The sequence below is a fragment of the Phycodurus eques genome, chromosome 2, assembly GCF_024500275.1.
Source record: "Phycodurus eques isolate BA_2022a chromosome 2, UOR_Pequ_1.1, whole genome shotgun sequence".
Taxonomy (NCBI): Eukaryota; Metazoa; Chordata; class Actinopteri; order Syngnathiformes; family Syngnathidae; genus Phycodurus; species Phycodurus eques.
Genome location: NC_084526.1, coordinates 33,527,855 through 33,544,269, shown reverse-complemented (window position 1 = coordinate 33,544,269; position 16,415 = coordinate 33,527,855). Strand labels below are relative to the sequence as shown.

Genomic DNA, 16,415 nt, shown 5'->3' with positions numbered 1-16,415 from the left:
TTGCACAAGGGCTCCACACTCGCTGCTCTTGAGTGGCCTTGATTGAAGGCTGCCTCATGGTGAAAGGCAAAGTGAAATTTATTCTATATTTTTTTTATACTTAACTCAGCGGATAAGCTGATTGGCTCTCCGCAGTTCTTATATCAAAGCAAATTGTCAGAAAGGTGACTTAGACCTGATCGACACTGCAGGTCCAAGTGCCCAATTCCTATTTAATGGTGATATCTGATATTTTGACTCTCTATTTACATGTACATTTCAAGTGACACATCATTTACATGTACATTTCAAGTGACACATATATATATGTATGTATGTGTGCAACAATACGTATCTCTATCAAATATTGTTCGAAACAGTGGTCACGATTCGGTACACACAAAATGACAATACGCCATTTTATATCAATCTCTGACAATGAGGAGATGTGCTAAGCTACTCTGCCTTACACTTTTTGTTGAGCGCAGATCCACTATGCTGTTCCTCATGCATTCATTCCGACCAAGGAAGGGTGCATTAAAAAATCCCCCATGATGCCCTAACTCAATTAGAAAAAAAATTATATATATAAAAAATAAAACATTCAAAATGCATTGTAGTGGCTATTTTACAACATTCTACATTTTGTTTTTTGAGATCGAGAGAGATCTAAAGTTTAGCATGGCAGTAAGCTGGTTTTATGCATGGAATCGACTGTTATTTTATTATTTATTATTTTAATTTAGTCCACGGCAGCACGGTGGCCGACCAACCCTAGTGAGGAGAAGCGGCTCAGAAAATGGATGGATGAATTTAGTCCACCCCATATCTCAACTGACACATTTGTGCTTTTTGTGTTGACAGTTTTGAACAATTACCAGAGAAGTGTTATTTTCGCTGCTTGTATTGGTGTCTGTAAAATGCTGTTTGGTTGCCATGAGGGAACATCTTGATAACTGTTATTAAAGCCTGTTTGGATGTTCTGTAGGGGGATTTAAGCAGTGATGGTAAAATATGGAGGAAACCGACACAATTATTGTGTCTTGTCCATCAAATACAATATGTGCTTTTCTCTTTGCATTGAGCTATGTCATTTTTTTCTATTTAATCTTTCCTACCATGTGTTCCGTTGTGACATTTCATACACAGGAAGACTTAAAGATTACTCACCATGCCGACAACAGTTTGAGTAGCTTTTGCAAGTGGCAGAAACGACTCAACATGAAGCTAGACGATCATCCCCTGCACCACGATGTAGCTGTTCTCCTTACCAGGTAAATACGTTTTGCTAGATATGAAGGTGAAATGACGAGAAGCCATTTTTAATGCGACAGGAAGTCCTTGAAAAGCAGAGATGAAAGTGGAAAGTTGCACAGCGTTTAAGGGGTGTGTAGACAAGGCTGTTATACCTGGTGGATGAAAGAGCGTGAGTCAGTCTGTTAAAAATTTATGTTGTGGCTCGAATGTCTGTTTGAAGCATTCCTTTCAGCTATCCTTGTGAAAAATGAGTAATTACTCTCCATCCATCCATTCATTTTCTGTACCGCTTATCCTCACTAGGGTCGCGGGCGTGCTGGAGCCTATCTCAGCTATCTTCAGGCAGGAGACGGGGTATACCCTGAACTGGTCGCCAGCCAATCGCAGGGCACACATAAACAAACAACCATTTGCACTCACATTCACGCCTACGGGCAATTTAGAGTCTTCAATCAATCTACCACACATGTTTTTTGGGATGTGGGAGGAAACTGGAGTCCCCGGAGAAGACCCACGCAGGCACGGGGAGAACATGCAAACTCCACACAGGCAGGGCCAGGATTTGAACCCTGGTCCCGAGAACTGTAAGGCAGACGTGCTAGCCATTTGTACACCGTGCCGCCGTCACTACTCTCCTGGCCACAAAATCCCTCCATGCTCTACTTCTTTATCTCCTTTGCTAGATGAAAAATTTTCATTAGTCCATGTGTCCTCTTAATTTTTGTATTCTCCCTTAGCGATTCTCCCACTTTATTCCTACGTTCTCCCCATTAGCTTCAGAATTTTTGAATAAAGTGAAAAATTAGAAGAATCACAATTTCTCTGATGTGTTTCTGTAAGTCATTGGGATAATAATGGTCTTAAAATTAAACATTTGTCCCCATCCATAAACTGATGATGAAATGAAGAGTAATCTATGTACAATTATGAAGCAATTATTATGGTTTTCACACAGAATATATTAGGTAAGGGACAAGAAGTGTAAGTGGCTCAAGCTGCACACCTAGTCTGTAAACAAACAGTGCAGCTCAGCTTCTGCTAGTAGATGTCATACCTAGCGATACGTTTTTGGTTGAATGTCAGTTGTTTACTCATTTACTAACGCAACTTCAAGTGGCATTTAAGCAGCTTACCCTGGGCTCTTTAGATAGAGCTAAAGCAATAAAAAATGCCCTCGTTAGTGCGTTCAGAGTAAAATAATTCATACTGTTCAAATTGTTACTGTTGCACTTGTTTGGCGCCCTTTTGCTAAAAAGAAGATAAACTATTCATGTTACTCTTTTTCCATGCACACTTATTATCAACTCACTGATGGTGTAGTGGTACACTCACCTGACTTTGGTGGGGACAGCGTTGGTTCAGTTCCTACTCAGTGATGGTGTGAATGTGAGTGCGACTGGTTGTCTGTGTCTATATGTGCCCTGCGACTGACTGGCGACCAGTTCAGGGTGTGGTCCGCCTTCCGCCGGATATCAGCTGGGATAGGCTCCAGCGTCCAGTGACCCTAACCAGGATAAGCGGTGTCGAAAATGGATGGACTTATTGTCAACTTATAACCAAGATACTTACTGAACTGTGATTTTTGACATACCAATATGCCTCTAGTCATCACACATTTATGGGGTTTCACCCTCATTCGGTCCCCTGAGAGCAACTATGTCAACAATCCGGCCCACAGTGAAAACAATTTTGACATCCTGCTCGATTGGGTTGGGTGGTTTGGTATAGCCTTGAACTTTTAACGTTTACAGTATTAAGCAGTTAGCTCAAAGCTGCTGACGCAAATATTTGAGCTAACCAGCCAAGTCAATCAGCTTAGCAAAATGATGGTCCCGCATCGTCAGAAATTGAATCAGCCACAACGTACTTTTCGAGATGCTCATGTATCACTGTTGTGGTGACATGAAAGGCACGTTCTGTCTCGCAGGTTTCTCACACATTCCCCTTCAGTATTTAGGAAGGGGAATGGGGTCGCAAGGGTCGCGGGCATGCTGGAGCCTATCCCAGCTGTCATCGGGCAGAAGGCAGGGTACACCCTGAACTAGTTGCCAGCCAATCACAGGGCACATACAAATAAACAACCACACCTACGGGCAATTTAGAGTCTCCAATTAATGCACATTTTTGGGATGTGGGAGGAAACCGGAGTGCCCAGAGAAAACCCACGCAGGTACGGGGAGATCATTCAAACTCTACACAGGCGGGGCCGGGGATTGAACCCGGGTCCTCAGAACTGTGAAGCTGATGCTCTAACCAGTCGCCCACGGTGCCGTTGTGACTAATCATGGCAGCTATTTTGAACATTTAGTAGTGTATTAATAGCATTTTTTTTCATGTGGCTTTTCCATTTCCACTTTGTTTCTGTACTTTTGGACATCTAGCTGAGATTGCATCCTCTGTTTCCACAGGAAAGACATCTGTGCATCTATCAATATGCCTTGTGAAACCCTGGGTTTATCCCATGTGGTAGGGATGTGTCAATCACATCGCAGCTGCAGTATTAGTGAAGACACTGGCCTCCCATTGGCCTTCACTGTTACGCATGAGCTGGGGCACAAGTAAGTTTCCACCCCACACATTTTACACATTGTCTTTTACACAAGTACATTAAAGGTTTATATATATATATATATATATATTGACAATTGAATTTAAAAAAAAAATATATATATATATGTGCTCACACATATATATATAACACAGCTCTCCAAATGACAGTTGCACACTTGGCCAAACACATATTGATGTTGTAAAAGAAGGATGAGAAATAATTTATGTAAGAATAAAATAATATGTATGTAATGATAAAATTGGAAATAATGTATTAAGATCATTATTAAATAATGAATCCTAACTTTGTTTGGAAATTGGGATTACTCATCTATAGCCTTGTGTTGGACGTAACATCTATGATACATAAAGAATCACCTTAGAAAAACTGATTATCAAAAATTAGACGACAAATAACTACAGTATACAATCACCATGAATCACTATACTGTAGTTGAATAGGGTCGCTGTTGAATGGAAAATGTGCATCTCCATGTTTTACTAGGACAAAAAAAAGAAAAGTATTTTTTGTTGTTTTTTTAAATGAAAAGAAAAACTCAAATTTTTGAGATACATGCTTTTTGCTGGACAACAACTATGTAATGATTTAAATGAGAAAAAAATGCAAAAGCTTTAGGCTTAAAAAACTGGCTGGTTCAAATTAATTTAATTACCAAGATTAGTTAATTAGACAAAGTCAAACACAATCAGTTCCGGGATGCTGGTTGAGTTCAGGTTTGTTTGTATGTCAAAACAAATTTTCCTTTAAGAAATAGTATAAATTAAAATATCCACTCCAGTCCCCAAACCAACGCAAGCGCCAACAACAGAAAGAAGAAGAAAAAAAGAAAAAAAAAACACAACACCGAGCCAAAATCCCACCGCAGCAGCTCCACACCACAATGAACCGGGACAAAGCCCACACAAACACCGTCCCACAGCACCCCAAACACCAACCCTGCACCGGAATGGAACCAGCTCTCCACAGCCCCTGGTTCCATCCATTTAAAAAAATAAATAAATCACCGGCGCTATGCGAAGCCCCCCCTCGCGCCAAAATGCCGAGCCCCGACACGCACTTCCCAAAACAAAAGGCCAAAAGCCCAAAACAGGAAGCCAAGCCAAAACCCGCACACACAAACCACGCGACGCGATGAAGCAGCCCCAAACACCCACTTCGACAATGGTAAATCCAACCCCGAGCCGAAACATCAACCAATGAATAACAAGTCAACCATGTTGCCATATCCTCTGCTAAAACGACAATGGAAACATCTGCAACTTACCGCAAGGTGTTTTCTCAAGTCAGAAGTGGGCTGAATATACATGGAAAAGGATGACACGCTGTGGTGACCCCGAACGGGGACAAGCCGAAAGGAAAAAAAAAAGAAAAAGTGGGCAGCCACAATTTAAAATGCAGCCCTATGGGAGGCACAAGCCAGTGCGAACTGAAGGCCTGGATAAATGCAGCCCGGATAAATGCAGAGGGTTGCGTCAGAAAGGGCATCCGGATATTCAGCTACTGTGGGTCGAAGTCGAAGAAGAATAAGAGGTGGAAAGCGGGTTATTTGGCACAAAGAGAAGAGGAAAGCACAGAGCCTAGAACTGAATATGGGGACTTTGAATGTTGGGACTATGACAGGAAAATCTCGGGAGTTGGTTGACATGATGATTAGAAAGGTTGATATATTGTGTCTCCAGGAGACCAGGTGGAAAGGCAGGAAGGCTAGAAGTTTAGGGTCAGGGTTTAAATTATTTTACCATGGTGTAGATAGGAAGGGAAATTGAGTTGGGGTTATTTTAAAAGAGGAGTTGGCTAAGAATATCTTGGAGGTGAAAAGAGTATCAGATCGAGTGATGCGGCTGAAACTTGAAATTGAGGGTGTTATGTATAATGTGATTAGTGGCTATGCCCCACAGGTAGGATGTGACCTCGAGGTGAAAAATAAATTCTGGAAGGAGCTAGACGAAGTAGTTCTGAGCATCCCAGACAGAGAGAGAGTCGTGATTGGTGCAGATTGTAATGGACATGTTGGTGAAGGAAATAGGGGTGATGAAGAAGTGATGGTTAAGTACGGCATCCAGGAAAAGAACTTGGAGGGACAGATGGTGGTAGACTTTGCAAAAAGGATGGAAATGGCTGTAGTGAACACTTTTTTCCAGAACAGGCAGGAACATAGGGTGACCTACAAGAGCGGAGGTAGAAGCACGCAGGTGGATTACATTTTCTGCAGACGATGTAATCTGAAGGAGGTTACCGACTGTAAGGTAGTGGTAGGGGAGAGTGTGGCTAGACAGCATGGGACGGTGGTGTGTAAGATGACTCTGGTGGTGGGGAGGAAGATCAGGAAGACAAAGGCAGAGCAGAGAACCATGTGGTGGAAGCTGAGACAGTACGAGTATTGTGCAGCTTTTCGGGAAGAGGTGAGACAGGCTCTCGGTGGACAGGAGGAGCTTCCAGAAGACTGGACCATTGCAGCCTAGGTGATCAAAGGCAGGCAGGAGAGTACTTGGTGTATCGTCTGGCAGGAAAGGAGAGAAGGAGACTTGGTGGTGGAACCTCACAGTACAGGAAATCATACAAGGAAAAATGTTAGCTAAGAAGAAGTGGGACACTGAGAGGACCGAGGAGAGGCGAAAGGAATAAATTGAGATGTGACATAGGTAGAGGTGGCAAAGGCCAAACAAGAGGCATATGATGACATGTATGCCAGGTTGGACACTAAAGAAGGAGAAAAGGATCTATACAGTTTGACTAGATGTGCAGCAGGTTAGGGTGATCAAGGATAGAGATGGAAATATGTTGACTGGTGCCAGTAGTGTGCTAGATAGATGAAAATAATACTTTGAGGAGTTGATGAATGAGGAAAATGAGAGAGAAGGGAGAGTAGAAGAGGCAAGTGTGGTGGACCAGGAAGTGGTAATGATTAGTAAGGGGGAAGTTAGAAAGGCATTAAAGAGGATGAAAAATGGAAAGGCAGTTGGTCCTGATGACATTCCTGTTTAGGTATGGAAGCATCTAGCAGAGGTGGCTGTGGAGTTTTTGACCAGTTTGTTCAATACAATTCTAGCGCATGAGAAGATGCCTGAGGAATGGAGGAAAAGTGTGCTGGTGCCCATTTTTAAGAACAAGGATGATGTGCAGAACTGTGGGAACTATAGAGGAATAAAGTTCATGAGCCACACAATGAAGTTATGGGAAAGAGTAGTGGAGGCTAGACTCAGGACAGAATTACGGTGGCCTGGATGTGCAAAACAATATTCCCGATTGTGAAACACTTTAACCTTTCAAAAAACACAAAACACGAAACACTTTAACATTTCAAAAAACACAAAAACAAAACACGAAACAAATTACAATTATGGACACCCGGAAAGGGAAGGGTCCATTTCACAGACATCCCACGGCCTTTCTCGGCAAGACCCGCCCCGCTTCAACATGATTGGCTCCTAGGCTACGCAGATGGAACGTGATGTCAATCCCAAATAGCGAGTGGATATACGGACACCCTGAACATCGAGCATGTAGAGGCGTTTGATGCTGTGTATACAATAGCTAATACTTGATCACATTTCTTAAACCATAAAAAGATAGATTAAGAGTTAAGGAAGAAGCAAGTTCATAAAGAGAGACGATGCTGGCGAGAATGAAAGGGAACGTGTGGATATTAGCAAGGAAGCTGCCAGCTCCATTCATTTTTTAGCGTACCTTGCATACATTCTGGTCACAAGCTATGTTTTTCATCGACAGGCAGATTATACATTATGAGTATAGTTTAGCATTGATGTTAAACATTTGATGCTTCACGTACTATTTATATGGCTTGAGCCGAGGCGATGCGGCGGCACGGCTCGCAAACCCAGAAATGTACAGTATTCTGGTCTGGTCGATCGGGAAGAATATGGATGGATGGATAATTCTAGCTACATTAAAGAACAACCTTTTTAAATGTATTTGAGCCCTGTGCACAACCAAAACAACACTACAGTACATCAGTGATTAACGGTACAAGAACCACGATACATATCAGACTTCTGAGTCTGAACCACCACACTGACTTCAGTGAGTCTCTAAAATAGAAAATTAAATCCATCCATCCATCCATTTTCTGTACCCTTTATCCTCACTAGGGTCGCAGGCGTGCTGGAGCTTATCCCAGCTGTCGTCGGGCGAGAGGAGGGGTACACCCTGAATTGGTCGCCAACCAATCACAGGGCACATATATAACAAACAACCATTCGCACTCATATTCACGCCTACGGGCAATTTAGAGTCATCAATCTACTTACCACGCATGTTTTTGGGGGTGTGGGAGGAAATCAGTGTACCCGGAGAAAACCCACGCAGGCACGGGAAGAACATGCAAACTCCACACAGGCCAATTATAGAAAACGCTTTATTTTACTTGTTGCTGCTGAGGATGGTTCAACCAATTATTATGTATAGGGGGCCATTACGTTTTCACACAGGGCAAGGTACATTTGAATAGGTTTTTTTTCCCCTTAAGAAATGAAATCACACTGTGTCGTTGATAGCGTCTATCTCAAATGTAGTTTTAACAGCATGTTTTTGAAAAGACTGAACAATAAAATGGCATTGTAATTTAGTGGAACACAATGGAGAGATGTTGCATTTACAATTAAACTAATGCAGTATACCACCCTGGAATAAAAGTCCCCTCCTCCTTTTAATTACCATGACCGCAGTGACTACATCACTATTGAATGTTGGCGATGGAGCAGAACTTGTGTATATCTGTCCAGATAATTGCTACGATGTTTGATGTTGTCCTTGATGTTTGATGTTGTCCTTCTCTACAGTTTTGGGATTCAGCATGATGGCAACGGTAACGATTGTGAACCCATTGGGAAAAAACCTTTCATCATGTCTCCGCAGCTGCTCTATGGCACCTTACTTCCCAGGTGGTCCCGATGCAGTCGCCAGTATATAACACGCTTCCTAGAGTGAGTTTCACACAATGCATGTACTGCATTCACGCTGAATTCCACTGTTTTCTGTTTCATGGTGCTTGGGATCATATACAGTATGTATGCTTTTAATAGGAGAATGTATAGGTCAACTGACCTGACCTGTGAAAATGCAATATGGAGATTACCGGCATCGATACAAAAACATTTATTTTAGCAAATACTAACTGAATAAATGTGCTGTTACAAAGTGTAGTCATGAATTGCAACTTAATGGAAGCAAATACATTTAATCCAAAAACGGCAATAGCATTTGGCTGCAAGCACAGAGTTTTCATTTGAAAATCCCAGTCGTCAATATAGTGAATTGTCAAGGATGGTAGGTCTCCGTTGTTTTGCTTGGCCATTGGTCGGTTGTGCACAGTCACAAACTAGTGTATATTTGTTTCCATAATGTTTCAAGAGACCAAAGTGTCATTAATAGCACTAACAATTTAACTCAAGGTGGCTTCTTCATTCATCAACTCCTCAAAGTATTTTTTCCAACTATCCAGCACACTACGGGCACCAGTCAACACATTTCCATCTCTATCCTTGATCACCCTAACCTGCTGCACACCCTTCCCATCTCTATCCCTCTGTCTATCCAACCTGTGTAGAGCTTTCTGACCTTCTTTAGTGTCCAACCTGGCATACATGTCATCATATGCCGCTTGTTTGGTCTTTACCACCTCTACCTTTGGCCTTCGTCGGATCTCCATGTATTCCTTTCTCCTCTCCTCGGTCCTCTCAGTGTCCCACTTCTTCACTAACCTCTTTCCTTGTATGATTTCCTGTAATGTGAGGTTCCACCACCAAGTCTATACACCAACTACTCTCCTGCCTGTCTCTCTGATCACCTTGGTTGTAGTGGTCCAGTCTTCTGGAAGCTCCTCCTGTCCAATGAGAGCCTTTCTCACTTCTTCCCGAAAAGCCGCACAACACTCTTCTTTTCTCAGCTTCCACCACATGGTTCTCTGCTCTGCCTTTGTCTTCTTAATCTTCCTCCCCACCACCAGAGTCATCTTGCACACCACCATCCTATGCTGTCTAGCCACACTTTCCCCTACCACTACCTTACAGTCAGTAACCTCCTTCAGATTACATCGTCTGCGCAAAATATAATCCACCTGCATGCTTCTACTTCTGCTCTCCTATGTCCCTGCCTCTTCCGGGGAAAAAGTGTTCACTACAGCCATTTCCATCCTTTTTGCAATGTCTACCACCTTCTGTCCCTCCAAGTTCCTTTCCTGGATGCCGTACTTACCCATTACTTCTTCATCGCCCCTGTTTCCTTCACCAACATGTCCATTACAATCTGGACTAATCATGACTCTCTCTCTGTCTGAGATGCTCAGAACTACTTTGTCTAGCTCCTTCCAGAATTTCTCGTTCACCTCTATGTTACATCCTACCTGTGGGGCATAGCCGCTAATCACATTATACATGACACCCTCAGTTTCAAGTAGGCTTTACACGATCAGGATTTATGGGCCTGATCACCGATCAGCAAGTTTAAAAAAACAATAACCGATCACCGATCCGATCACAAGATAGAGCAATGTGTCTATTTAAATTACTTGTTCATTTACTTAATTGCTCAAAAAATTATATTTACAATAAATATATCTTTGTTGTCTTTGTTGTGGCCGTGGTAACGAGTGTATCCGGTCGCGTTTGAGTTGAGAAGATAATGTCAAAAGAAATGTGACAAGGCTAAAAATAAACTAGGTTTTGGATTCAAATATACCGTACATGATGGCAGCACGGAGTAATTGTCATTTGCAGAGCTGATCAATGAAGTCATTGATCGGATCGGCGAATTATGACATTAATGCCGATCAGCCTATCAGCATAAAATGCTAATAATTTTCGGCCGAAACCGATCAGGCCGATAAGATCGGTGTAAAGTCTAGTTTCAAGTTTCAGCCTCATCACTCAATCTGATACACTTTTCACCAGACATTCTTAGCTAAGACATTCTTAGCTAACTAACTTAGCGACACCATGGTAAAATAATTTAAACCCTGCCCCTAAACTTCTAGCATTACTGCCTTTCCACCTGCTCTCCTGGACACACAATATATCAACCTTTCTCCTAATCATCATGTCAACCAACTCCCGAGATTTTCCTGTCATGCTCCCAACATTCAAAGTCCCCACATTCAGTTTTAGGCTCTGTGGTTTCGTCTTCTTTCTCTGCCTAAGTACCCGCTTTCCACCTCTCCTTTGACTTCGACCCACAGTAGCTGAATTTCCACCGGTGCCCTGCAGGTTAACGCTGCCGGGGGCGGACGTTGTTAACCCGGGCCACGACCGATCCGGTATGGAATGCTCGAGATGAACGCTCAGATTTGTTTGGCAAGGTTTTAAGCCGCTGTCCTTCCTGACGCAACCCTCTGCATTTATCCTGGCTTGGGACCAGCTTCCAGTTTGCACTGGCTTGTGCACCCCTTAGGGCTGCATTAATCATTCAAACTTTTACTGAAAAGCACAAAGTTTCATCACAATATTAGTTTTTTTGGAACATGTTCATATTCAGAATTTGGATACTTTTGGCATACTGTATATTCTCATGTGCAGAATCAGGGGCGACTGGTTAGCATGTCTGCCTCACAGTTCAGGGGTCGTGGGTTCAAATCCAGGTTTGGGTGTTTGCATGTTTTCCCAGTACCTGCATGGATTTTCACCGGGTACTCTGGTTTCCTCCCAAAAATCTAAAAGCATGCATGGTAGGTTAATTGAAGACTCTAAAGTATCTCATAGTGTGAATGTGAGTATGAATGGTTAATTGTCAATATGTGCCTTGCGAACGGTTGGCGACCAGTTCAGGATGTATACCGGTTCTCGCCAGTGAGCTGGAATAGGCTCCCGCATACCCGCGTCCCTGGTGAGGGTAAGTGCTAGAGAGAATGGATGAATCAGAATTAGTTATTATAAGTTATTTTAAGTTTGTCTGAAGTTTTAAGGCGGCACGGTGGATGACTGGTTAGAGCGTCAGCCTCACAGTTCTGAGGACCCGGGTTCAATCCCCGGCCAAACCTGTGTGGAGTTTGCATGTTCTCCCTGTACCTGTGTGGGCTTTCTCCGGGCACTCCAGTTTCCTCCCACATCCCAAAAACATGCATGAATTGCAGACTCTAAATTGCCCGTAGGTCTGAATGTGAGTGCGGATGATTGTTTATCTGTATGCGCCCTGCGATTGGCTGGCAACCAGTTCAGGGTGTACCCCGCCTCCTGTCTGATGACAGCTGGGATAGGCTCCAGCACGCCCGCGACCCTAGTGAGGAGAAGCGGCTCATAAGATGGATGGATGGATGGATGAAGTTTTAAGTTGATTAATTTCAGAATAATATTGTATCCTGTCTGTTTTGATTCATATTTATGTTAAAAACATTTAATTTTAGTCTGTTAAACAATGTTTATATTATATATACCTCCGTGTGGTTTCATGCAGTTTCGTGCTCGAGATATATATACATACCAAGCCAAGCCATGCTGAACCCCCACTGCCGTGTTTTGAGCTCGAGCCTATAAGTGATGATTAAGAGGAAGCAGGAAGTTATGCTGCATTGGAAATTACATTACATACATTTAAGACACAGTGGCTGCAACAGCACTTGTGGTTACGATACAAAGCTGTAGGAAATGGTGATGATTTTATGTACAGGTTACCATGCACAACGAACAATATGAAAACTGGAATGAACAGAAATGTGTAAAATGGGAATTTCCAGCCTATCACGCTCACACATCCTGCTAAATTGCCCGCACACCAACATGCTCTTCAAATACATAAACTTGTAAGGATAAAGAAGAATCTCTCATCTTTTCATCAAGAAGTTTAATAGTGCAGTCCAGGGAAAAACATGGCAATAACAGCTCTTTTGAAAATAATACACTGGATGACGATGGAGGATGTCCCACTAAACAAATTCAAAAGCCTGCTCGGATTTGTGTGTGAGATCTCTGTGTTGCTAATCTGAATGAAAAGTTAGTTTCATACACTTTCTGCTTCTTAGCCCAAGAACTACTAGAAAGTCTCTCTCAATATTCTGAGCAACAGGTTGAACAGAAAGTGCAAGAATATCTTGTACCGACCATATTAGCAGCTGTAACAACACATATTACTAACAAGAAAAGATTTGTATTATATACCCAGATTGTAGAACCAAAGTTACTTCACCCAAGCATTTACTACCTTGGAAATATTCAGTGCTAAGATTCCACAGGAAAAGGTATATCATCATCAATTGAATCGGAATTTGCATCACATGGGTTAGGGTTAGAAGTTAGAAAAGGCATTAAAGAGGATGAAAAATGGAAAGGCAGTTGGTCCGGATGACATTCCTGTGGAGGTCTGGAAGCATCTAGGAGAGGTGGCTGTGGAGTTTTTGACCAACTTGTTCAATAGAATTCTAGCAGGTGAGAAGATGCCTGAGGAATGGAGGAAAAGTGTGCTGGTGCCCATTTTTAAGAACAAGGGTGATGTGCAGAGCTGTGGCAACTATAGAGGAATAAAGTTGATGAGCCACACAATGAAGTTATGGGAAAGAGTAGTGGAGGCTAGACTCAGGACAGAAGTGAGTATTTGCGAGCAACAGTATGGTTTCATGCCTAGAAAGAGTACCACAGATGCATTATTTGCCTTGAGGATGTTGATGGAAAAGTACAGAGAAGGTCAGGAGGAGCTACATTGTGTCCTTGTAGATCAAGAGAAAGCCTATGACCCAGAGAGGAACTGTGGTACTGCATGCGGAAGTCTGGAGTGGCAGAGAAGTATGTTAGAATAATACAGGACATTTACGAGGGCAGCACAACAGCGGTGAGGTGTGCTATAGATGTGACAGATGAATTTAAGGTGGAGGTGGGGCTGCATCAGGGATCAGCCCTGAGCCCCTTCCTGTTTGCAGTGGTGATGGATAGGCTGACAGATGAGGTTAGACAGGAATCCCCGTGGACCATGATGTTTGCAGATGACTTTGTGATCTGCAGTGAAAGCAGGGAGCAGGTGGAGGAACAGTTAGAAATATGGAGGCATGCACTGAAAAGCAGAGGAATGAAGATTAGCCGAAGTAAGACAATATATGTGCATGAATGAGAGGGGTGGTGGGGGAAGAGTGAGGCTACAGGGAGAATAGATAGCAAGGGTGGAGGGCTTTAGATACTTGGGGTCAACCGTCCAGAGCAATGGTGACTGTGGTCAGGAAATGAAGAAACGGGTCCAAGCAGGTTGGAACGGGTGGAGGAAGGTGTCAGATGTGTTATGTGACAGGAAAGTCTCTGCTAGGATGAAGGGCAAAGTTTATAAAACAGTGGTGAGGCCAGCCATGATGTACGGATTAGAGACAGTGGCACTGAAGAGACAACAGGAAGCAGAGCTGGAGGTGGCGGAAATGAAGATGTTGAGGCTTACATGGAAAAGGATGACGCGCTGTGGCGACCCCTAAAGGGACAAGCCGAAAGGAAAAGAAGAAGTACACGTTAATGTCTACCATGAAGAAGAAATAGGTATGCTTCCACAAATAACATCAATAAATCATGATGTGACGGCACGGTGGACGACTGGTTAGAGCATCAGCTTCACAGTTCTGAGGACCGGCGTTCAATCCACGGCCCCGCCTGTGTGGAGTTTGCATGTTCTCCCCGTGCCTGCGTGGGTTTTCTCCCACGTCCCAAAAACATGCATTAATTGGAGACTAAATTGCCCGTAGGTGTGACTATGAGTGCGAATGGTTGTTTGTTTGTATGTGCCCTGCGATTGGCTGGCCACCAGTTCAGGGTGTACCCCGCCTCCTGTCTGATGACAGCTGGGATAGGCTCCAGCACGCCCGCCAGCCAAGTGAGGAGAAGCGGCTCAGAAAATGGATGGATGGATTAAATCATGATGTAAAATATCTAAATCTGAAGCCACTTGACAAACTTAGCCTCACACATAATTAACCACAACTTGCATGTTTATTTAATTCACTTAGAGGTGGATTCACAAACATAGAATGAATGTTTCTCTGACGTGGTCTTTGACAGTCTGCAGTATGACGTCATCACCCATTCGAGTCTCTATTTAGTGCATTTTATACAGTCTAAAGGCACTCATGCAGAACATTTTAATTGCTACTGCTGTTTCTCAGTCATACCGTATATTCATACAGCCCATACTGATGATTTGTGACAACCTCCACACAATCATCTTGCTTATGCATACTATTCAGTTGGATTTGTACAGTGTTCAAATTTTAAAGTATGTTTCTATGGGAATGGCCTAGTAGGGAGAAGAGCATTGAATTATTTATTTTTCATTTTTTCAAATAGAAGATGGAAAAAATTTAATTCATTAAAGTGGCTATGGAGTAATGTGAGATCCTTTAGATGAATTACAACATCTGGGTCTGTATAGCGGCGGCACGGTGGATGACTGGTTAGAGCGTCAGCCTCACAGTTCTGAGGTGCGGGGTTCAATCCCCGTCCCCGCCTGTGTGGAGTTTGCATGTTCTCCCCGTGCCTGCGTGGGTTTTCTCCGGGCACTCCGGTTTCCTCCCACATCCCAAAAACATGCATTAATTGGAGACTCTAAATTGCCCATAGGCATGACTGTGAGTGTGAGTGTGAATGGTTGGTTGTTTGTTTGTCTGTGCGCTGCGATTGGCTGGCAACCAGTTCAGGGTGTACCCCGCCTCCTGCCCGATGACAGCTGGGATAGGCTCCAGCACGCCCGCGACCCGAGTGAGGAGAAGCGGCTCAGAAAATGGATGGATGGGATGGATGGGTCTGTATAGCTTCCATCTGTAACATTTCTCTAATCTAGGATCATAGGGGGCAGGAGCCTAGTCTACCAAGATCACCTGTCAATCACAGGGTACATAACAAACCATTCAGACTCACATTCACACCTAAAGGCAATTTAAAGTCTACAGTGAACCATACTGTACATACATGTTTGTGCACTGTGGGAGGAAGATTGAGTACCTGAAGAGAACCAATCAAACACAGATGTACCACATTAACTCAACACAAAAGTGCCCCAGTCACATTGAAAAGAAAATGGAACCTATTTCATTTAAGTTGTTCTTGACGTTATCACTCTCCTTTTGTTATAGAGTAATTGTCTTTTTTTACATTGTTGCTTCAATTCATTTCTAATTAGACATTTACAGGCATTGTTTATTCACAACTCCTTGCATTTCAATCAGGTTAAATTCTGTGGCTGCAAAATAAGTAGCTACAAATGATCCTGTGAATAAAAATTGTGCAGTGGCTGTGAAAATATACTTGTTCATTTGCAGTAATTTATGAATCCCTCACTGAATTCATAAAGTATATCTTTTTGTCTGTCTGTCCATCAGTCTCTTCTTTCCAGCCATCCATTTTCTATAGCTCTTATCCTCATTAGGGTCCTGGGTGACCAGGGGTCTTTCTCAGATGACGTGGCGAAAGAGGCAGGGTACACCCTGGACTTGTCGCCAGCCAAACACAGGGCACTCTAATCTAATCTAATCTAATCTAATCGAATCTATTAATTAACTATGACCAAACCTACTTTAGGCTTTTCTGTCCAAAGGCCTTGAAGTTTGTCAGGAAGCAACTTTGCAAAGCGAAGAAGTCTCGTTGACTCCTGGGGGAAATTGGAAGCTGTCTTAAATTTCCCAGTTGTGAGAAATAAT

At 42.9% G+C, this 16,415-nt stretch overlaps 1 protein-coding gene across 1 annotated transcript in view; it reads left to right on the top strand.

The window, feature by feature from the left end:
* Positions 1 to 16,415, top strand: part of LOC133416197 (A disintegrin and metalloproteinase with thrombospondin motifs 7) — a 100,656-nt gene that overhangs the window by 34,059 nt on the left and 50,182 nt on the right. The window contains exons 6-8 of the mRNA XM_061702949.1: positions 1,129 to 1,253; positions 3,645 to 3,794; positions 8,608 to 8,751. Of these exons, the coding sequence (XP_061558933.1) occupies positions 1,129 to 1,253; positions 3,645 to 3,794; positions 8,608 to 8,751 (419 nt within the window). The remainder of the gene's footprint in view (positions 1 to 1,128; positions 1,254 to 3,644; positions 3,795 to 8,607; positions 8,752 to 16,415) is intronic.